The sequence below is a fragment of the Alosa pseudoharengus genome, unplaced genomic scaffold (assembly GCF_046254945.1).
Source record: "Alosa pseudoharengus isolate Yale_2024_CS ecotype anadromous, Long Island Sound unplaced genomic scaffold, YU_APseudo_1.1 YU_APseudo_1.1_scf_4, whole genome shotgun sequence".
Taxonomy (NCBI): Eukaryota; Metazoa; Chordata; class Actinopteri; order Clupeiformes; family Clupeidae; genus Alosa; species Alosa pseudoharengus.
In genome coordinates this window covers 3,826,411-3,848,457 of record NW_027468774.1, presented here as the reverse complement: position 1 = coordinate 3,848,457, position 22,047 = coordinate 3,826,411, and the positions used below count along the sequence as shown (strand labels likewise).

Sequence of the window (22,047 nt, the reverse complement as noted above, 5' to 3'; positions counted from 1 at the left end):
TGCACGCGTGAGGGAACCACTGGCGTTCTGAGACACGAACGCTGATCCGGGATTAGAATTGAAGTGTGGAATGCTGGGAGGATTAATGTCGGTGGGAAGCATGCGTGTGCAGCTGGCATCTACTCCGCTTAACCCCTCACTTACCCCCAGCTGGATGAACTCTGACCCCTGGGCAAGCATCACAGTACACATCACACTGGGGCATTCTGTCTGTGTGTGTGTGTGTGTGTATGTGTATGTATGTGTGTTTCCTCTATGTACAGCACCTGAGCATGCTCTGTGTGTGTGTGTGTGTGTGTGTGTGTGTGTGTGTGTGTGTGTGTGTGTGTGTGTGTGTGTGTGTGTGTGTGTGTGTTTCCTGAATGCCTCTGTGTGTGTTGTGATGTGTCGTTTGCGTGAAGGCTTGTCCTTCACCTGTCCAGCAGAAGCAACCTGGCTAGAGGCTGACTCCAAAACAGATCCGATCCAGCTCCGGGCCACACCTGGGCTGAGTCCGGTCGGCACCACGGTCAGCTGCCGGGTTTGAGCCACCCGCTCTTTGCACTTTAAAAAACGCTACGCTACGCTACGCAGCAGTGACCAAACTCCCTCCTAACCCTCCCTCCACCCCCTAACCTCCATCTCCACCGCTCCTCGTTGCAAGAGTGATAATATATATCTGCTATATTTATTTCCATTCGAGATGACTACAAACATGACGTCATTTATTTGAATGTCGAGCTGTACCAGTCTAGCATGGGTTTTGAACTGTGACAATAACTCTGCATCAGTTTGGATTGTAATAAACTAAACGTGTGTGAAGTGAAACAAAGCTTGTGCATTTCTTTAAGACAGCAGTTTATTCATTTATTTCTTTGTTTGTTTGTCATCCAGCAAACTGTGAGTGGATCATGTTTTCTGTTCCCCAGGAGGCAACATTACAGTACTGTGCCGTTACTACTTCAGTAGAACACTGTTTGGTCTGGAGAGAATGTCTGGGGAAGAGGACAATATAGCACGGGAGGTGGCTCTCATTGTGTGTGTGTGTGTGTGTGTTGCTCTCACAGAGCCTTCCCAGTAGAGTCACTGTCTATGTGCAATGCTGTCCTGCCCCTCCCCTTCGGCTTGTGTCCACTCAGACCACAGGCTCATGCGTTGGCCCGGCAGACAAGGGGACACCTGGGGGGGTCTAGTGCTGATGGACAGGGGTGTTGCACCTCTGAGGTGGAGATCTACAGAAGGGAGTTTCTACAGGAGACTTTTTTTTTTTTGTCCTTTTCCTTTTGTCTTGTGTTTCTTCAGAAGTGTTCATGAGTTTTTTTGTGTTGTGTTTTGTCATGTTTCTTCTTCTTGTACCTGCTCACAGAGATGCTACGCACACGATCCCTTTGTTGTTGTTGTGCAGTGTTTTCCCACAGGCCCGTGGAAGCACGTTCGTTTGTTTTGCTTTTCAGAAACGATTGTCTCGGCCTGGTCAAGCCAGCTCAGTCCAAAACCAGGGGAGTCCGATAGTGTAAAAAGTCAGTTCTGGCATGGTTGTCTTTCCTCCTGGTCCGCCCCACCGGCCCCTGAGGTGGTCAGGGGGGGCAGAGTGTGACGCTGACGCCCTCTCCGATCCAGCAGGCCGGAAACAGCTCCTGGGTGAAGACGCAGTGGAAGGCGTGCAGCCTCGCCTGCCCCTCACCGTAGTACGTCAGCGTGCCGGCCTCGTAGTCCAGCAGCATGCCGATGCGCAGCGCCTGGTGTGGCGGGTGGTGCGTCGCCGCGGCGACCGTCTCCCGGCGGCCGGCGTGCCAGGCGCTGAGCTGCCGCTCGTCCAGCTGCAGGCTCCAGGAGAGCTCGTTCATGCCCACCATGCACTGCTTGCCCTTCTCCTTGCGCGGGATGGCCTGGTAGGTGACGCCGAGGTAGGCCCAGGGCTTGGACACCTCCAGCTCCCAGTAGTGGCGTCCGCGATGGAAGCCCTCGTGGCACAGCACCTGCCAGGTGTGGTCGAAGCGCGCCTTGTCCACCGGCACCGGCCGTGGGCCCGTTGTCAGGTGCTCTGCACGGCGGTTGCTGAGCGACAGCTGCAGGTGGGAGTTGGCCGTTCGGGGGTCGAAGGTCAGGGAACAGCGATCTGTGCGGAAGAGAGGGGGGTTAGGGGTCGCACATGAGTGGACACTTTCCCAATAAAAACATGATTGACATCAAAACGCCAAAATCGGGGGGATTAAAGTCATTTCAATGTCAATTTTGCTGTTGCGTGATTTTTTTCTCTCTCTACTAAGCACAAAGGCACTGAGCTCTGGTGAAATGAGACTTACACTCTAAACTAAGCACAAAGGCACTGAGCTCTGGTGAAATGAGACTTACACTCTAAACTAAGCACAAAGGCACTGAGCTCTGGTGAAATGAGACTTACACTCTAAACTAAGCACAAAGGCACTGAGCTCTGGTGAAATGAGACTTACACTCTAAACTAAGCACAAAGGCACTGAGCTCTGGTGAAATGAGACTTACACTCTAAACTAAGCACAAAGGCACTGAGCTCTGGTGAAATGAGACTTACACTCTAAACTAAGCACAAAGGCACTGAGCTCTGGTGAAATGAGACTTACACTCTAAACTAAGCACAAAGGCACTGAGCTCTGGTGAAATGAGACTTACACTCACTCAGTCCTTCCCTGCCCCCGGGGTAGGAGGGGGTGGCAGGGCTCGGCACGACGGCCAGCGTAGGCTTCTTGTCCTGAGGAGATCCTGCAGGCACAGCGGCATCAGAGGTTACATAACGAACCGGCACACGGACACAAGGCGGCATTCTCTCTCTCTCTCTCTCTCTGTTCCTGGTTTTTCATCCTCTGATTCTCTTTCTGCGGTCTTTATTTGTCTCTCTCAATCTCTCACTAGGGCACATTATTTAGCCCACCACCCTTCAAAGTTAGGAGACTAAAGAATATGCACAACAAATTTCAGTAAAGCAGAAAACACAAATACACAAACATTTCATTCAAGCACCAGTTTACACTCACAACTTGAAATATTCTTATTTCTCAAAATAGTTGTCATTGTAATACATAATAAAAAGATGCATAACTGCAGAACTACCTTTAAAATGAACAATGAACAACTACAAGGCAGTCAGTTCAAACAAACGGTCTCAACAAAAACTATTCTCATTCCATTTCAGTGTTACTAGTGCTTAAGGACTCTCTCCCTCTCTCTTTTTCTCTCCCTCTTTTTCTCTCCCTCTCTTTCTCTCCCTCTCTATCTCTTTCTCTCTCGTTCCCACCTTGTTTGTCCTGTCCGATAGCCGTGTCCATGGCCTTTACCAGGTCCTCCAGGACCAGTTTGGATACTCGGGTGAGGATGTCGGTGACACCTGCCAGTCTGTCCTGCAGATTGACGTTGACGTCCACAGGAACGTCTTGCATCTGAGGTACCTCCACCAGTCGAGACTCCTGTGGTACACACACACACACACACACAAGGGAAGGAGTGTATGATAAGACACTGGCTCAGAGCAGTGAAAACCAGATTGAAAGTGAAACCAAGGTCATATATTATACATGGTTGAAGGAGGATGGGGGAGTCACACTCGTGCAGTCAATCATTGAAAATGATCTGTTTGAGTTGTACCGGTACATCTACCAGGCCCACTTATATACACACACGTCACATGAACACACACGCAATATACAAAACCACTCCACATGAACTATATACACTACATACAAAACCACTCTGTGTGTCTGACCTTTATGAACTTACTGTCTGCTAGAGTTACAGACACACAAAGACACACACACAAAGACTAGTATGAACTTGCTTGCTGTTACACGCACACACGCAGAGACCTGTATTAGTTTACGGTCTGGTAGTGTTAGATTCACACCCTGACCTGAATGAGCTTGCTGTCTGGTAGCCACACACACACACCCACACACACACACCCACACATCCATATTAGCTACACACACACACACTGACCTGGATGAGCTCTGTACATGCTTGCTGTCTTGTAGCATCTATCTCACACACACACACACACACACACACACACACACACACACACACACACACACACACACACACACACACACACACACACACACACACACACACACACACACACACACACACACACACACACACACACACACACACACACACACACACACACACACACACACACACACACACACACACACACACACACACACACCAGGCACAGAGAGAGAGCCTGACCTGTATGAGCCTGCTGTGTGGTAGTGTGTTGACCTCTGCGATCTGCTCGTGGCTCTGCTGCAGTCTCTGTGAGCGCTCCTGCAGCTCCTCGAGTCGCTCCTGGGCCTGGGTCAGCGCCGTGTCCTGCTCCTGGGCCAAGTAGCTCTGGGTCACCTCCTGCTTCTCCTGCAGAACCTTCAGCAGGTCACAGAACCGCAGGTCCATCCACTGGGCCGTCTGCTGGTACGACACCTGCACCATCCCAACCCAACCAGAACACACCAGTTAGAGCAACACTCCCTTGGGCCCTAATTAGACTGACAGGCAAAGTGACAAGCAAAGGTCTGAATTCTAACTAAAACAAATTTAATAACCAGGCTAAAAATCAGTTTGCTAATTTAACACCATGTGTTAGACCTTAACCATATATGAATGAGTCTTTATGTGTTGGCAGACTTTGCACTTTGCCAACCTTTTAAGTTAGGCCCCGTTGTTTCTCCAGCCCACCCCAACAAGAACACGCCAGTTAGAACACTCCTAATTTGTTCACCCCAGCACCACAACGACAGCAGCAACAAAAGGCCACTTGGAGGATCACTCCTCTTCATTAAATATGGGGGATGGAATCAAAACCGGCCAATACAACCCTTCAATTAATCATATAATTAATCACGATGAAAGAAACTTATGAAACATGATTAAGGGCATGATGAAGTGCCCCCCCCCCCCCCCCACCACCATTTCCAACACATAGTTTCGCCCCTGCTTCTCTTGTTTCTCCACCTCACTCAACATGCAAGCAGCAGTAGGAACACACCAGGGGAACGAACACTTCTGTCATTTCTACAGCACGTAGTAAGTGGTATACTTGATTCTGTTCAACTAAAGGAAAGTGTCGTGGAACACCCAGAACTTTACATACAATAGTTCATAAACTAATATGCAATTTTCATATAAAGTTCTGAGTGTTACACGACACTTTCCTTTTGTTGAACTGAGCGTATACCGTCAGTGAGCACCTCACCAAGTGTGCATTTACATTCTGTTTAAATACTTGATTCTGTTGACACCAGGTCTAGAGACACTAGTAGAATCAGTCACTGTCGGTTTTTCCATGACAGAGTCTCACTTAGTGTGCACAACACATCTAAATGGTGTTCTCTCTCTCTCTCTGACACACACACACACAAACACAGAAACATCTCACACACTTTAGCATTGGCGATGTTCTCCCTGAGCTTCACAATGTTTTTCTCTGTCTCCTCCATGTGCTTTTTGATCTCCACAGCCTTCTTCTTCAGGCCAGCCTGTTAAAGCAATTTGTCCTCATATATTTAGCATTGTGTTCCTCAGTGTCCACTGCCAAACAGTAAACATAATTGTAAACCTTTACTAATGTGTATGTGTTACATCAGTCTCAACTATATAACAACATGATTATTACTTTGTTTATACTAGTGGTGTGTAATACATGCCTAATGTGCCTTCATGGTTTATTACTGATAAATTATGATTAATTGAAAAATATTAATTTCTTTAATTGTTGTTAGAACTTCTGGTTATATTACCTCTCTACTTCTCCTCTCCTTTTCCACTAACACTTGTTCATGGTTTTTACAGGCAGTGATGGCGCATTCGTAGCACACGCATCTCCCTTCGGTCTTGCAGTAGATGACCAGAGGTTTGTCGTGCTGACCGCAGAGCTCCAGCTCCGGATCGGGTCGGTCTGTCCTGGACACCGAGGGCAGCTCTCTGGAAACGGACTCCGTGGCTTCAGTCAGCAGCGAAAGGGAGTAGTTCCTCTTAAGCGCCGGTCTGGTCGGGAACTCTTCGTTGCAGAGCGGACACTGAGTCACAATGCCCTTTTCTTCCTTGGTGTCCCACAGCTTACTGATGCATTTCTGACAGAAAGTGTGCCCGCACGGGATGGTGACAGGCACTCGAAATTTCTCAATGCAGATGGCGCAACACAAATTGTCAGACTCCATTCCCTTCTAAAAAAAGCATCGAGTTCTGTAACGTTATGAAAACAAAAGAAAAGACAATCACTCGGACAATCTTATAATAATGTGAACAGAGAATGAACAGAGCTGGCCATTGCATTTGTATGGTCAATCAAAAGACAAAGGTCTTTATCTGGTTCAAAAACATGTACAGTATGACGTTTAGCATTAAGGTCAGTTGTTTTCCCCCCTGACAGAATATGAAAATCCAGCTAATTCCCCATCAATGACGTTGCTAGGAGAGCGCTAGCTAATAGTTAGCTACATTAAATAGTTTGGTTACGTTAATGTTTTTGACCGGTGGACCGCTCAGTCAGCCGAGAGGATACCATGTGTTATTTGTTACTTATTTTCACAAAATTAGCAAGGTTATTAAACAAATTGTGGCTACCTCGATACCTTACCAGCTAACATAGCTGGGCTAGATAGCTTGGATAGCTTTTTATGTCTGCCTGGCATCCTCAGCAGCACGCTTTGTTCAGCACCATTGTAAAATTAAACGAAGAAGGACGCATGTTTTGTTGTCTTTTTTCAGAGATAGCTGCTTATAGACTATATTTTACATATTTTTCGATGATATGTTAACTTACAGTGAACCCTGAATGATGGACATCTGATGTTGATAGTTACTCCAGTCTCATCCCCCAAGCCAACAGATGCTTCCATAAATGACGTAAAACATTACGCAAATCAGCCGTACGTCTTTGCCGTAAGTCGATTCCAAAAAAAAAAAAAAAAAGTCGATTCCAACATGGCCACCACCATGAGCATGAGAAGGTTAATGTGGATAACAGCAGATGTATGCGTCAACGTTAATAATGTAAGGGGACTTGGAACGACTGGTATGTACTTTCATATATACGTTTTTTGTGTTTGTGTCAATTACGGAGACTTATTTTTCCAAATGCGTTAATCCCACGCAGAGACAGACCCTGGCCTGCACTGCCATAATTTAACGTTACATAGCAGTGGATGGTGTGAGGAGGGATGGTACGAAAAACACCAATAGAGTTTCTCCTGCTTAAGCAAGATTTAATCTTTAGCAATAGTTAGTCAAATTACAAAGTACCAGCTATCTGAACAGTGCACGTGTCTCTCTTGGAATTTCAGCCTCTTTATGTCGGAGAGTTCCTCCCCAGGGACCTATGCCAAATGAAGACATAGATGTAAAAGACCTTGACTCACTAGAGAAGTATCGCAGCTATGCACGGTACATCAGAGCAGCCCAGGAGGCGAGCAAGAAACCAGTGTGGTGGAAGACGTATAGGCAATACCTAGATGCAGAAAATCCTAACAAAGGTAAGACTTGGCATTTTAAATCAAGGAGGAATTATATTTGTTGTCATCTGGAAACAAAATGACATACACCTGTTTCTGAATTTGCAGCTGTTATCAATCTCGCTCATTGTGAATAACGTTTACACCCATGTTTCCTCAACCCCTGCAGATGTAGAGCGCGTTGACATAGGTCTACCTTTCAGACGGCCGTCACGTCTGCAGGAGGTAAGGGAGAGAAACCGAGTGATGAAAGAGAACAGACGCAACCCCGAGTTGGAGAGAGCTACACGCCTGCGCACATGTATGTGTCCTACTCCTAACAGCAGCGCTTAGACTCCTCATTTACACACACACACACACACACACACACACACTGACAGTGTCAGTGGTGTACTATCACCACACCAGTTTTAGCCTCAGACAAGGTGGCAGATAATATCTTATATTATCTTATATTATATCTTATTTTTTATATAATAGCTCAGTAATCCATATTAACATTATCTCAGAGTCAGATTATTTCTTTGACTCTTAATCGTTTATCATAATACCATACCCATAATAATAGAGAATTCAGACACTGATACAGGTAATGGACCTGCACAGGTTTATATTCACAGGAAGAAGACAGAGGGGTAGGCAAGACCCTAAAACACACCAGAAAAAAAAAAAAAACACATTGGGACACAAATATCAAAACACTGACTCTGATCACTAACAGAAAACCCTAACATAGGAGGTAAATCATGAGGATGCTCTGAATGGGGAATTGCACACATTATTCCACATGAAACACTCACTCTAACATTTGTACATGGGTTACTCTGTCATTTTACAAACACACAGACCTCACACACTACTTCTGCATGTTGCATTATGCTAATTTCATCCTGACCTGACTGTAATGTCTTAAAGAGACAACATGGTTGACCTTCGACTTTTGTTTTTGCATCACATGGACACACCCCATATAGGAGACTAAGGTGGGGATCACATTAGCCAGCGGCAAATGTAAAGCAACGCAATTGTCAGACCATAAGTTTTATCTTGTTCCTAAGCAACACAAGCGGTTTGTCAATTGAATACGCTCGCGTTGCGCTTTGAAAGTTGAACCAGAGACTTTCTAATGAGGAGACACAGTACTCAAAAAAGGGCTAGTTTGTAACGGCAATATGGCCGTTGTCTACACATATATTACACCCCTTCCTCGGCAAAACGTCGACATGTGAATACATTGAGCCAATCATGTGGTGTGATGTGAATACATTGAGCCAATCATATGGTGTGTTATGAAGACATCGTGCCAATCATGTGTTGTGAACTCGCAGCTGGAGCAAGATTGGTGTCGTGAAGCCTTGCTCACGCGCATTTCTGCCGAAGAGGATGCCCCATGAGTGCCCAAAAAGCGTTGCAATATGGCCGCCGGAGTGGAGGCAGTTGCCTAAAAGGACTTTGGTTGAACCAAGTTCAACGCTCTGCTTGCTCAACCCTAGCGTTACGTCAACAACGTTGCCACCGTTCTGCTGCCGAACCATAGAGAACAATAGGAAACCTGCCGCTTGCCGCAGTCTAATGTGATCCCCGCCTAAGTTTTGCCTTTCAGTCAAGCTGTGGTTAAAAGAGTGCTGTGATCCTGAGGTTATAGGAGTACTGCCAGACAGAGGCCCTTTCCAAAACGAGTCCCTACCCCTACCCACTGAAGTTTTATCATCGCCTGTTAGGGCAGCTGTGCTCAACTGGTTAAGGCTTCGGGCTTGTAACCGAAGAGTTGCCGGTTTGATCCCCAACCAGCAAGAGAAATGTGGGCAGGGGAAGTGGTTGAGCACTGCTCTCCCATGCCCACATCCACGGCAGAAGTGCCCTTGAGCAAGGCACCTAACCCCTCACTGCTCCCCGAGCGCAGCTGTAGCAAGGCAGCTCACTGCACCGGGATTAGAGTGTGCTTCACCTCACTGTGTGTGTTCACTGTGTGCTGAGTGTGTTTCACTAATTCATGGATTGGGGTAAATGTAGAGACACAGATACACAGAGTATATCTACTATACTATAGTTATACTGTTGCTGTCCGCTTGCCTTGATTCCTGGTCCGCGCAGCCTAGCGATCCACTACGTGTCCTATGTCAACCCCTAATCGCCCTGGACAATTCATTCCCTACACTGGACTGTTTGAACTTTCTGACACTAAATAGGATTCATACATATCATACTGGATATGTAACCATCCCACCTCTTTGAAACATATACCTCAGGTGGCTTTAAACACCATGTTCTATTCTCTACACCTAACTAACCTAACTAACTCAGGCCCTTGGGAGTCGTGGATCTGCTCAAGGTTTCTTCCTATATGTATCTCCAATTCTAGGGAGTTTTTCCTCGCCCCTGTTACTCATGGACCCTCTCTGAATGTTTAACACTCTGTAAAGCGCCATGAGACATGTAATGTTTTGGCGTTCTATAAGTGAAATTAAATTGAAAATTAAATTAAATTCCCCTTGGTTCCCCTCGGGACGAACTTTACTCTCCAAAATGGAAACAGGTTATGACGGATCATGGGCTTGTTTACAAGCGTACTCGCGAACTAATGTCTGTATGACACGTATCCCATGACTGCTGTAATAATTGACACACACCCACAACAAGTGGGCATCGGTGTTCACTTGGTGTTGAAGGGTTTATAGTACACTACCACGTAACAGTGTTTGGTTTCGGAAGGCCCTTAATATGGCGGAGCCTCAGTGTGAACGGCTAGGGAGAGGGAGTAGTAACTAGTTTTGGAAAGAGCCAGAGTGTGCCACCTTGAGTTGGAGTATGACCTTGGGCTAAAGGCTGAGGCTGTGACCTCTGACCCCCAGAGAAGAATGTTGGCCCCCACAAGACCATACAGTACATAAGTTAAAGTTGCAGTCAAGGATTCTACGCAATTTCAAGCCCATACATTTTTTGTCATCAACTCCTCACAACCGCTAGCTGCCTATTCTGTCACTGTAAAAAAAAAAAATGGAAATCTTGGGCAGCCTGTCCCGAAAACAAAAAACAAAACAATGTGTGGAATTTCTCTGGGAATACTGAAGTTAGGGGTGAGCCACCTCTCTAGCGTGTTTCGTTTGGTCCTTGGTTAAAATATAATGTATGGCTTTTTTTTGCACAAAAATGTCTGCTAAAACATTTAATAACATACAATATAAACATAAACACAAACAAACAAATGTGACTTCCTGTGCAATCCCTGACTGCACCTTTAAGATTGTGCTTTCAGACCACCCAAAATGTTATAGAAATTCTCCAGCATTGCCCTCTAGAGGGAGCTCTCTCACAAGCCAATAATTTACCTAAAACAACTGTACAACATAACCACTACAAGCAAACTTGTTTACCTACTGTATATCAGACATAGGTCCAACATTGGCCCTAAATTCTACATATTGATGTTTATATTTACAAAATGGCTTGTGTGCATTTTGAAGCAAATTATATATGTTCACAGAATTGCTATCACACATTACATTATATTACATTACATTTAAAACCTGAATGTCTTGTTCTGCAGATGTCAGCACTAAGAGTTCACAGTCAAGATGATGTTTGGGATCTTCAAAAAGCGTCTAAAGACTACTCTGTTTACCTTGTATCTAAACTGTTAGTATTACTGTAAATGTAGTGTTTATATGGACAAAAGCGCTGGTTAAGAACTATGAGCCTAAACATGCTATTTGTATCTTAAGGAGATTAAAGGGATTGGACAGATCTCATTGTTGGGCACACGACTCCAGGGCTCTAGAGTGGAATGTGAGTTTGAGGAGGCCCAAGTGGTTAGACGACTGGGGTAAGAGATTGTGGGAGAGTTTCGCTGGCTAATTTTGTATTGGCATTGTGTCTTCATTCCATGTGGCTTACAATCCCTGGAGATATCAATCTGAGAAAAAGTTCATGATTTGGGAAAGATTATTAAAAGACTGGCTTTAGATGGAGAGCGGGAATGACAAAGTCTACAGTTGGGTGGACAGCCATTCACAGAGATCTCTACACTTGTGCTTCCTCTAGTGTAGGGATCGGCAACCCACAGTACGCCCCTCTCTCTTGTCTCTCTGGCTCGGTTTCTAAAAGAAAGACATTAATACAATATTTTTTACAATTTCTTACAAAATAACATGATAAGATTAAAATATTTGTACATCAGTGTTTAAAAAGCTTTAATACATCCTTACGTTATTAACTTGGGAAAATATGTAGCCTGTAGCCATTGCCTTTAGCCTGGCGGGCCATCCTGTATCATTGAAATGTATAGTCTGGAATCGACCCATTCACCACGCTTAATCCAAGGGGCGGGCAGAGAATTGTCTTTCAAACTGCCTAGGCATGCAATAGGCCAGCACTATGACCAATCAGAACAAAGAGCAGGATGACGTGGCCTGAGCAAAACGGCAAATACATCCTTCTTCGAAAGGAATGACTTAAGTGCATTGTGTTGCTCAACTTTCAAAGAAAAGCACAAGTCCAACTCCTCCAAAGTTGACGCCAACGCCGATTCAAACAACCGATCTTTGTTCGCCATAGCCACCTTCCTTGTTGTTCACCGTCGCAGGACTGTCGTCATCCTGTTAAGCCCGCCTTAAGACTCTCTAACAAAATACAGCGCTGTGATTGGATGACGTCCATGGCGTCAGCCAATAGAAATCCCTATGGTTTGCTACTAGACGTACAGGCTGAGCAAATTAATTAAATAAATTTGGGTTCTTGATATTTAAAACAGTTTTCTACTCAATAGCATACTTTCCCTGGCAAAGGTCACCCTGTGAGTGAACAGCACAAAGCAGGGCATAGTTTAATCCATTGTGTGTGTCTGCAGTTTAGATCCCTTCAGACCGCATGGTTAGTGCGACTCCTGTAGATCATTAAAAGTGTCTAATGTGTGTATGGCATGCAACCCAGCAGATGTGATGTCAAGGCTGTGTGTGTTTGGGCCAAAAGCAGGGTCCACCATCTGGTATTTCATCATAGTTGCAATTGGCAAGACCACATTCCCTCCTCCACAATGGTTATTTTAATGTTCTTGTGCAGTGTGGGAAACTCTGAGATTAAACCGTTGCCAATGAAGAGAGTCCGTGGTAAGATTGAGCATTTACTGACATTTTTCCTCATTCAAAGACATACGGTGAAAACTGTGAACAAGTACAAAATACAAAATATTCAGTGTGTATTCCTACAACATAGCATAACTTTGTTGCTTTAAACAATGTATCTTTCTCCGTTAAGCACAGCATAAAATGCTACATTGTTAGCAGTTACTATGGTAACCAATAACATTGCTATGCAGACCAAAGATTCTAGAACAGAATGAAGCCCAAAGCTTTACTGATATTAAAGGTGCCATGTGTAATGTCCGCCAAAAAATCAATTCATACTCCACATTCCATAAAAGATGGGGGCAGTGTACCTCCAGAAAGTGAGTTGGTCTACCCTAGAGTAACAACCGAGAAACGTGTATTGCAGTTTGGCTGGCGGTTATGTTGCCCGCATACCGCCTCCCATGGCCGAAACTGGTATTATGACACCTGTTGGGCTGTGGCTAGTTCCTGATTAATCCATTTGTTGCTTAGACAAATAATGAAAATAATGAAAAGTGTTTTTCCTAAATCCCAAATTATTTAAAGTCCTAAAATATCTGGTTTGTCTGCACACCAAAGATATTTACTTTACTTTCATAGAGGAGTAATCAGTTCAAGTAATCACTGCCTTATCAAACCTTAATCTTAAATGGATGGTTTCTCAGGTATACATGCAGTTTAGTGTCCCAAATTATTTTCCAAAAACTGCGTGTCCCAAATGATGAGGGTCTTTTTTTTTTTGATCGAATTGTGCTTGAATGTCGTGAGACAGGCGGGATAAAACGTCTTTCAAATTTCCTCTGCACGCAATAGGATAGCGCTACAACTCATGAGTCCCATGCATTTTCCCACCAGTGGAGCTAGTTGGCTAATTGATCAAACTTTTGCCAATTTAAAAAAAGCTTAACTTGAGTCGCGATTCAAAGACCGCTGTTCGCCACCAGCAGCATCCAACTTCTTTGTTTTCAAGTAGCAGGGAATTCACGTGGAACCATCGCCAACTCTATACACGATGTGATTGGCCTGATCGAAGTTTCATTTTTCAGCTCGCAAGCCAACGGAGAGTTGCTAGACTACCCTGGCTGCAAATTACATTGGCTGCCACCAGGGTGTGTCTAGATTTCTAGGCTAACAATCTGCGGGATCTAAGACTGAACGCCTCTAAGTCAGAATCCCTCCCAGACGTAGCGATACCCATGCGCCTAAGTGCTTTGGTTGGTCTGGAGTAGCCCGGGCCCTCGGGTCAGGGTGAGCAGAGCCGTTCGTCACTGGGTCGGGGTGCGGCCGGAAAAGCGCCGCACCTCTCCTGACACTACACCCCATGTTCGTGAAGAACCTGGTGCTAAATCACTCATAGACGACCTGATTCTGGGTCAGGGTTTCGTACGTGGCTGAGCAGCTCCAATGCTGCGATCCATTGAAAATCAAACCCTCGATCCAAGCTTTTGTCTGCAGCAGCAGACCCCAGGAGAGGGGAGCCTCCTGGGACTTAGCTTAGAATAATGCACATTTGCAGCAAAATGACTTATGAAATGACTTTTTGAGCAGCAAACTTGTCACACGCACATTAATTGTTATAAACCACATGTTAAACAGATTGTTTAACTGGTTCATAATTAAGGACACTTGTATAGGGATTTTGGGACCAGAGTTTCCGCTAGAAAAAAATGGTGCCGGTCAAAGTGACCGGCAGAGGTTTCGTTTTCCGGACATTTTGATGATATGCCGGTCAAATATCCTATTATCCCTTCTTAATTAGTCAAATTGAGGAAAACTGGAGACATGCTATGTAGCTTAAAGAATGACATAATCAGGCTGTAGGCTATAGAATGCAACATGTTCATTAGCCTAACTTTAACATGCCTAACAAGATCTAGCCAGTATCTTTTCATGGACAGCAAGAGTCCGGTTCGTTCGTTAAAAAGGCTACGTTGTTTATTGCTGCTACGTTATATCAAGTGGTGACAGATGCGCACAGATGCGCACACACAAGAATGAGCGCTCACACCACTACCCCCTAATGCTATGCCTCTTTATTTGATAACAATAAATTAAGAAATGTTTCCTATTCTGAAAAATGTTTAGTTTATTTTTCTTTCGGCCGCGGTTCAATGATACCGTTTAATTGTGCCAGAAATGATCCGCGGACCAGTAATCGCCTCGTCGAGGAGGCCCTAACCCTGCAGATCATAGACAGAGAACGCATAGGCCTACTGTATGCTTTGGGTAAAGAACACTTTGCATGTCCAGTGTACACGGAGAATGACAGTGTCTTGGAGCGGCCGCACCCCCCGCAACTCCACTTCCAATGTCACTGATTCCGACAGATACGCCAGACACTTCTGCTTTTTATCTGGTGGTGGTGGAGTTGGCCGGACATCTGAGGCTTCAGACGTTACCAATTTATCATCATCCATTGCGTCTGGCCTCTGAAAAAACTTTTAAGGCTAGTCTGCCTGGGCCTGGCCATGTTTGAACCGCCTCACTCATTTGTTCGTTGTTTAACATGGACATTTTAAGCGTGCGCTTCCTATTTGAAATGCAGCATAGGCTATGCGTGTTGTTTAGCTTACTTTTCAAACGGTAGAGCCTGTTCATTTAAAAACATAGCCAGAGGACGCTTACATATTAAGGCTTATTCTCAAATTCAGATTGCGTTAGGGGACGGGATTATTAGCCAATTTCAATCGACAATTTGACCGGAGAGATTTAATTTTGTCGGACATTTCATTTTTTTTCCGGCCAATGTCCGGTTATTACCGGACAACGGAAACCCTGTTTGGGACACTAAACTGCACGTAGAATCTTCCATGGGGAATTTGGGACTCTAAACTTCATACCGATTTCTTATAGATAGACTTTACTTTGGCGCGCTGCCAAGTATTTTGTGACCCATTTTAGTTTGCACATAGCTTAAAAGTGATGTGCACCATCAGATATTTATACTGAATACTGAATGATTAGATGTAATCAATTAATAATGTTTCAAATCTAATTAAGTGTGTGTGTCTGTCTGTGTGTGTGTGTGTCTGTCTGTGTGTGTGTGTGTGTGTCTGTGTGTGTGTGTGTGTGTGTGTGTGTGTGTGTGTGTGTGTGTGTGTGTGTGTTTTCAGTTCAGATCCCTCTGGACCGTGTGAAGGAGGAATGGGAGAGAACCAACGGGCCTTATCACATCCAGAGGCTGGCGGAACACTACGGAATCTACCGGGACCTCTTCCCCATGGCCTTCTTCGTGCCACGAGTGATGATGCGTGTGAGCTACGGCGAGGATGCCAGCACTTCTGTGCACTATGGCAACCAGTTACCAGCGTCAGTGGTAAGATTTACGTAGACATGGTGCTGAAGAGCTTTCTGTGTCTAAAATGGTGACCATTTATTGGGGCAATTAGACAATTCTATTTTTAATTTACTTCTTACTTCTTTGTGGAGTATTAGCATACGTTTTACATTTTCATTATTATTGTTTTTTATGCTATAATCCATATGTATCATTGTAGTAACAACTTTTATCAGCCAGATGAACTCCAACTCTAACCTTGATGAATCTCTCTCTCGCCTTTTTTTTATAATAGGCTGGTGCCCCTCCTAAGGTCACTTTTGAGGCAGAAAAGGGCTCGCTGTGGACACTACTACTCACTTGTCCAGGTACTACCCAGAGAAGGACACACACACTATACACACACCTCCATCCCTGTCATGCATGCTTCTCATGTCAACTCCGACGCAGGAGAAATGTGTGCTGTGGTGGATTGATCACAAAAAATCCTCCCAAACCGGATTTATTTTAGTGCACTTCTGACTTGGCCACAAGGGGGCAGTATGTGTTAAGGCATTGATCACAAAAAAATCCTCCCAAACCTGATTTATTTTAGTGCACTTCTGACTTGGCCACAAGGGGGCAGTATGTGTTAAGGCAGATCTGAGGTAGAATTGATGAGCTGCCCAGGCCTTTGTGACCTAATTATAAATATATTATATACAGCACCTAGGGGACCTCAGTCAGTCTTTTTTCCCCCTTTCTGATCCCACAGATGAACATCTGCAGGATGGGGACCAGGAGTACGTTCACTGGCTGGTGTGAGTGTTACTGGCCAGTAGCCTGCGCTTGTGTCTGTCTGTCTGTCTGTGTATTGCACAACTAAGTGCAATAGTGTCAAGTTCAATTTATTATCCCACAGTGTGTGAGTGCAACTCAGCAGCTTTGTTGGGCCGGATGGTGTGTGTGTGTGGGATCCAATGAACTAGAAAGTAAATTGGTTCCTCATGAAGGCTCTCGTCTGGAAAGTCCAGTCTGTGAGGGGGGAAGAGGAAGTTTAGCTCAGAAGAGGGTTTTTCCCTCCCTTTGACACTTTCATGTCCCTGGATTGTAAACAGTTAAATAAGACGTCAGAGATACGTAAACTCTTTTATTAAATGTTGCTCCTGCACTCTCCTCTTTCTCTCCATCAGTGGGAATATCCCAGGAAGTGCAGTGGCATCCGGACAGGAAGTATGTCATTACCTGCCGCCCTTCCCAGCGAAGGGCACGGGCTTCCACAGATTCATCTTCATTCTGTTCAAGCAGGACTCTGCAGTGGACTACTCTGAAGACTTCAGGCTGTCGTCATGGTGAGCTGGAGTCCAAAACAGACATCAAAACTCCATCTTTAAGAGTGGTTTACCTTGTTTTTAGATACATAAAGATACATATTAAAGCTTACTAACTCCACCCCACCCAAGGATTAAAGACTATCCAATCCAATCAAATTAAATAATTTTAGTGAATTGCATGCTGTAAAGATTTTATTCAAGGACTCTCACGTCAGAGCCACATACACAAAAACAAGTGTTTACAGTGTTTGATTAGATCTTATCATACCCTGTTATCTGTGTGAGTCTACCTGAGGTCCCTGACGACACGCCTACGTTCCTCCCTAACCAGCTACAGTCTGAAGGAGCGCACCTTTCAGACTGTCGAGTTCTACCGCAAGTACCAGGATGTGCTGACCCCGACCTCGCTGGCCTTCTTCCAGAGCCAGTGGGACGAGTCGGTGACCAGCACCTTCCACACGCTGCTCAGTAAGTGCTTGGCCTCTAATCGCAGGTCATCAACAGTGTTTCTCGCAAGTCTAAAACCTCGCCACTTGTGCTGGTCCCCCAGCAATGCTGAACAATAACCTGTTGAATGGTGACTTTTGGTTAATTTTGTGGAGAGAAATTGACTAATTGAGACATAAAATATGAGGCTAACATGCAGTAGGCTCAAGCTATCTATAACTGGCATTGCAGTGAAGAGCTTTCACTGGTAGATGACTCCTTGTGGCTGCAGAGGAGAGGGTAGATGTGCAGATATCTCTGGATCTCTCTAGCCCTCTCTTAAGCATTTCTGTTCAAGCATCCTGTAAACTGACCAGTAGAAACTGGAGGAGACAGGTAGTCGCACCAGTCGCACAACCTCGGAACACTTTTAGATATCCTTAGGCTATCACTTTTAGAGCCTTTTAGACATACTGTACTTTTCACATATACTGTACTTTGCAATATAAAGCGCTTTCAGACATACGTGTAAGACCGGAGGTTCTGCCGATGTTAAACGGTGGGGCCGTATATCTGAACGACATAACCGGTCATATGGAAGTCCGAATTCACCCGGTGTTTATACTACTCCCCCCCTAGTATTTCCTCCGGACATTATGTAAATGTGCTGTGTCTGAACGAGAAGTAGAACATGCGGTTAAAATCACACCTAGTGAGAGGGCGTGTTGGTGACGTTTCTTTCGTGCGTCCATGTGGTTAGATCTGACTTAAATGCCAGTGTTATGATGGAGTGGCATAGTGCTGTCCAGAAAATCTCCAACCTGGAAAGATGCAGACATCACGGAGCTACTGTCCATGAGGGCATACAACATTTTGATAGAACACATGAAGGGAATGGCACGTTGTAGCCTACAACTGCATGGCAAGGCCAAACGAATTCAAAAGACTGAATCATCATAAGCAGAAGGCGCTGAAAAGGCAGTAGCATACAGTGACGTCGTTGACGACAATAACAGGAGTATTTAATAAATTGTTAGTCAACACTGTTTTCTGTTCATTGATAGCCTTAGGCAGAATTAGGCTACAGAAAAGAATACAGGATTTTTTTTCTCTCCCGGCAGTAAAGACAGTAGATTCGTGTTTAAAATCTAAATGAAAACTAAAGGTAGGCTATAGGCTAATTATGCATATGACCATCCAGAGGAGGCTGGTGATCTGTCAAGAATGATGAAGAAAGACACAGATGGTTTTATTGTTGCTGTCAATTTTTACCACAAACACAAATTGACAATGAAACCATGGCGATCGTGGGTTACTTGCCTGCTTATTAGGCCATGCATAGCCCTGTCAGAACTCCGTGTAGCATGCATAGCCTACTGGCAGTTTTCATAGACCATCACCAACTAGTTCGCACTTTGGATATATCGTTGGATTGTGACAAGCCCAATTTCGAATAACTACAGTACAACAGATGAGGTAGGATGCATCTTTTGCAATTAGAATTTCGTGTTGGTGAGACCTGTTGCCTATCAGTAGACATGTCATCTCGAGTTCCACGACAGCTTAGTGCAGGGGTGGGCAAACTTTTTGGCTCAAGGGCCACATTGGGTTTTGAAAATTGGCCGGCGGGCCACACAACCCCCCCCCCCCTCCCCCCCACGACACACGCCTAAAAAAATACATTTTTTATAGCCTATAATTTAGTATGAAAAGTATTTGTTTTAAAATAGTGCTAATTTGTTTTAAAAATACTGCTAATTTTATGCTGTTAAACAAATGTATAAATTGTACACTATCGCTTTAAGACAGTCGCTTTAATTCACGTTTATTTCTCAATGATCGATCTTCTGCCTGCTCCACTATGGCTAGTGCTGTACCTACGGCTGGGCCCTCTCACAGTTTTTAAATGGTCAGTAGTGGGAACTACTGTTGCCTTCATGATTTCCTTTTAAAACTTTCTTATAAGGAGGAGATATCAATTATCAACAATCACAAGCCAGCTGGAACCTGCGGCTCTCTCTCCCTCTCGTGAGTGCAGACGCTTTCCCAATTAAATGGATTGCATATGTTCACGTTAGATCTGCTGCAAAGGAGATAACTAAGAGTTAAATTAGTTTAACATGATGTTATCTCTATTTAACATGATGTTTTGACATTGACATTGTAAACGTTATCTAAGGAGAGTGAAAAGCAGTTTGCAGTAAAGCTAACCAACGTCTATCGCAGGAAAAAAATAGCGAGCAGCCTGATAACTAGCCTAAATGAAATGCTCGGCGGGCCGGATGAAAGTGCTTGGCGGGCCGGATCCGGCCCGCGGGCCGTAGTTTGCCCATCCCTGGCTTAGTGCCACCGAAATATGACACTGAAATCCTTTCACTATTGGAGTCGCTCAGATAGAAAACAGCTGTAACGTTAGGACACTTTTGCTGTGGAGTGGATACGCCATAAGTTAGGTGTGGTTTTGACAATCAGAAAAGCAATATACTGAAATAGTTTAATGATGTAAAGTCAAGTGGTCTGGTGTGTGCGCGCGCAGTTTTTATTGATGAGTCGGAGTTGCAAGGGCATTATAAAACTTCTCGCTCTTAGGCCTACTCATACACCGCGCTGAAATGGCGTAGCTGTCTAAATTCAAATCATATCATGCTAGGGGAGAACACATACGTCCGTATAAGGTCAGTATTAGGTCCGCAGGTTAGCATCATATCTGAATCATCCGAAGGGTAGAACCTCCGTTTGACAAACCTCCGCATGTACTCCGGAGGTTATATCTGAAAGCGCTTATAGCGAAATTCTTGTGCCACAGTTGCAGTAGTGCAAGTAGGGGTAAATAAACACAGGGGGGTAGTAGTGCAAGGAGGAGGGGTAAATAAACACAGGGGGGCAGAAGTGCAAGGAGGAGGGGTAAATAAACACAGGGGGGACCTTAAATAATGGGAGTTGAAGGACTGTACAGTACCACACATAGCCAAACTATCCATACATGCACACATTATACAGCCATATAAGTATAGCCACACACACATACACATATGCACACACTAAACCACTATACTTGCATGCCAAGCATACATAAAACCTCATGGACATGTACATTTAGAATTCTGACAGCTTGTGGAAAAAAACTGTCTCTGAATGGTGTAGTGTGGGTGCTAATGCTCCGGTAGCATGGAATGTTGTTTTGGACAGACTGCCATCAGAAGCCCTGCTTTTTCCTTTTAGCATTTCTCCCAGAAAAAATTTGAACAAAGCATGTATTCACTCTTTAACACCAAGAGACAGAATGGCTTCCAAGAATTAGATCTTGTCTCATTGCTCTGCTTCTGCCCCCAGACATGAAGGAGCCCGTGTTTGAGTACGAGCGCCCGCCCGTTTACCACCCCCCCCAGAGGAAGTTCCCCCACCGCCAACCCCTGCGCTACCTGGACCGCTACCGCGACGGGAAGGAACACACCTATGGCAACAGATACTAATACAACATTACCCAGAATGCCTGTGCTGCAACCCCCACAGCCTTTTGTTTTGTCTAATAAATTCTTATTGACGTTGAAAAGAACCAAAGACCTCGTGGTTCCCTGGTACTTGTTATTCAGAAGCTGGTTCTTTGTTGACAAACACAACCCCTTATCATGACCGGCGTTAGCGCAGCAGTCATGTAGGTTTAGATTTCGTTTTTTTTTTCTGGATTTTTCTTTTTTCCTTCAGTAATTTTGTGTCAATGATTCCCGGGACACTGAAAGATGGGGCTGCACGCAACTTGGTGAGCATGTAGCCCCACAAGGATGACACACCCGTACAAACACACACAAGCACAGACACACACACACATATAAAGAGACACACAAAGACGTACACACACAGTAGACATGCACGCATACGCACATGCACACACCAGTGTTGTAGTCAAGTCACTATGCCTCAAGTCCAAGTCATTTAAAAAAAATTCCGAGTCGAGTCCACTACTCATCTGAGTCAAGTCACTATTAAATGCAAAACAAACAACCTTCGAGGCTTTCATGTCTCCAGGCATTTGGCGCTGTTAAAGTTAACGTCTGTTATTGTAGGAACATAGCGTGATGTGTGATGTTTGCCTATGACATGAAGCAGTAACATTCTATTGCACTAATATTAATACTGAGAATAATTTAGATATTCAAATCATATACCAAATAATATTCTAATGACATATTATAGCCTAATGACATTACAAAAAAAAGTAGAGTCATTCAGTGCTCAAGTCCAAGTCAAGTCACGAGTCTCTAAATTTAGGTCATGACACACACACACACACACATAAAGAGACACACATAGACATACACACACAGTAGACATGCATGCATACGCACATGCACTCACGCACACACACACACACACAGGCATCCACACATACACACACAAACGCGCACACACACTCATAAAAAAACACATATGCAGGACTCACACACCCCATTACCCCCACA

General features: G+C 44.6%; 2 protein-coding genes across 2 annotated transcripts; one reads left to right on the top strand and one right to left on the bottom strand.

Moving 5' to 3' along the window:
• Positions 1–839: 839 nt before the first annotated feature.
• Positions 840–6,868, bottom strand: trim65 (tripartite motif containing 65). The gene is made up of 7 exons (XM_076266959.1): positions 6,779–6,868; positions 5,754–6,198; positions 5,397–5,492; positions 4,207–4,437; positions 3,251–3,419; positions 2,629–2,718; positions 840–2,098 (listed from the first exon to the last, which is right to left on the bottom strand). The coding sequence occupies exons 2-7, from the start codon at positions 6,171–6,173 to the stop codon at positions 1,557–1,559; spliced, it is 1,548 nt and encodes a 515-aa protein (XP_076123074.1). The 5' UTR covers positions 6,174–6,198; positions 6,779–6,868; the 3' UTR covers positions 840–1,556.
• A 65-nt stretch (positions 6,869–6,933) lies between these two features.
• Positions 6,934–21,148, top strand: mrpl38 (mitochondrial ribosomal protein L38). The gene is made up of 9 exons (XM_076266958.1): positions 6,934–7,030; positions 7,299–7,487; positions 7,636–7,767; positions 15,685–15,887; positions 16,144–16,216; positions 16,603–16,648; positions 17,021–17,179; positions 17,493–17,629; positions 20,921–21,148. Exons 1-9 carry the CDS (start codon positions 6,940–6,942, stop codon positions 21,058–21,060), a joined length of 1,170 nt encoding a protein of 389 aa, XP_076123073.1. The 5' UTR covers positions 6,934–6,939; the 3' UTR covers positions 21,061–21,148.
• The last annotated feature ends 899 nt before the right edge of the window (positions 21,149–22,047 follow it).

What these genes read in the sequence shown, in the direction of transcription:
- trim65 (XM_076266959.1), bottom strand. Translation starts at nt 6,173, where the DNA reads ATGGAGTCTGACAATTTGTGTTGCGCCATCTGCATTGAGAAATTTCGA. An exon ending in CACACAGCAGGCTCATACAG is followed by an intron (nt 3,420 to 4,206) that starts GTCAGGCTCTCT and finishes TGTGTACCACAG; the next exon opens with GAGTCTCGACTGGTGGAGGT. An exon ending in TATCGGACAGGACAAACAAG is followed by an intron (nt 2,719 to 3,250) that starts GTGGGAACGAGA and finishes CTGTGCCTGCAG; the next exon opens with GATCTCCTCAGGACAAGAAG.
- mrpl38 (XM_076266958.1), top strand. Translation starts at nt 6,940, where the DNA reads ATGGCCACCACCATGAGCATGAGAAGGTTAATGTGGATAACAGCAGAT. An exon ending in ACCAGTTACCAGCGTCAGTG is followed by an intron (nt 15,888 to 16,143) that starts GTAAGATTTACG and finishes TTTTTATAATAG; the next exon opens with GCTGGTGCCCCTCCTAAGGT. An exon ending in ACTACTACTCACTTGTCCAG is followed by an intron (nt 16,217 to 16,602) that starts GTACTACCCAGA and finishes CTGATCCCACAG; the next exon opens with ATGAACATCTGCAGGATGGG.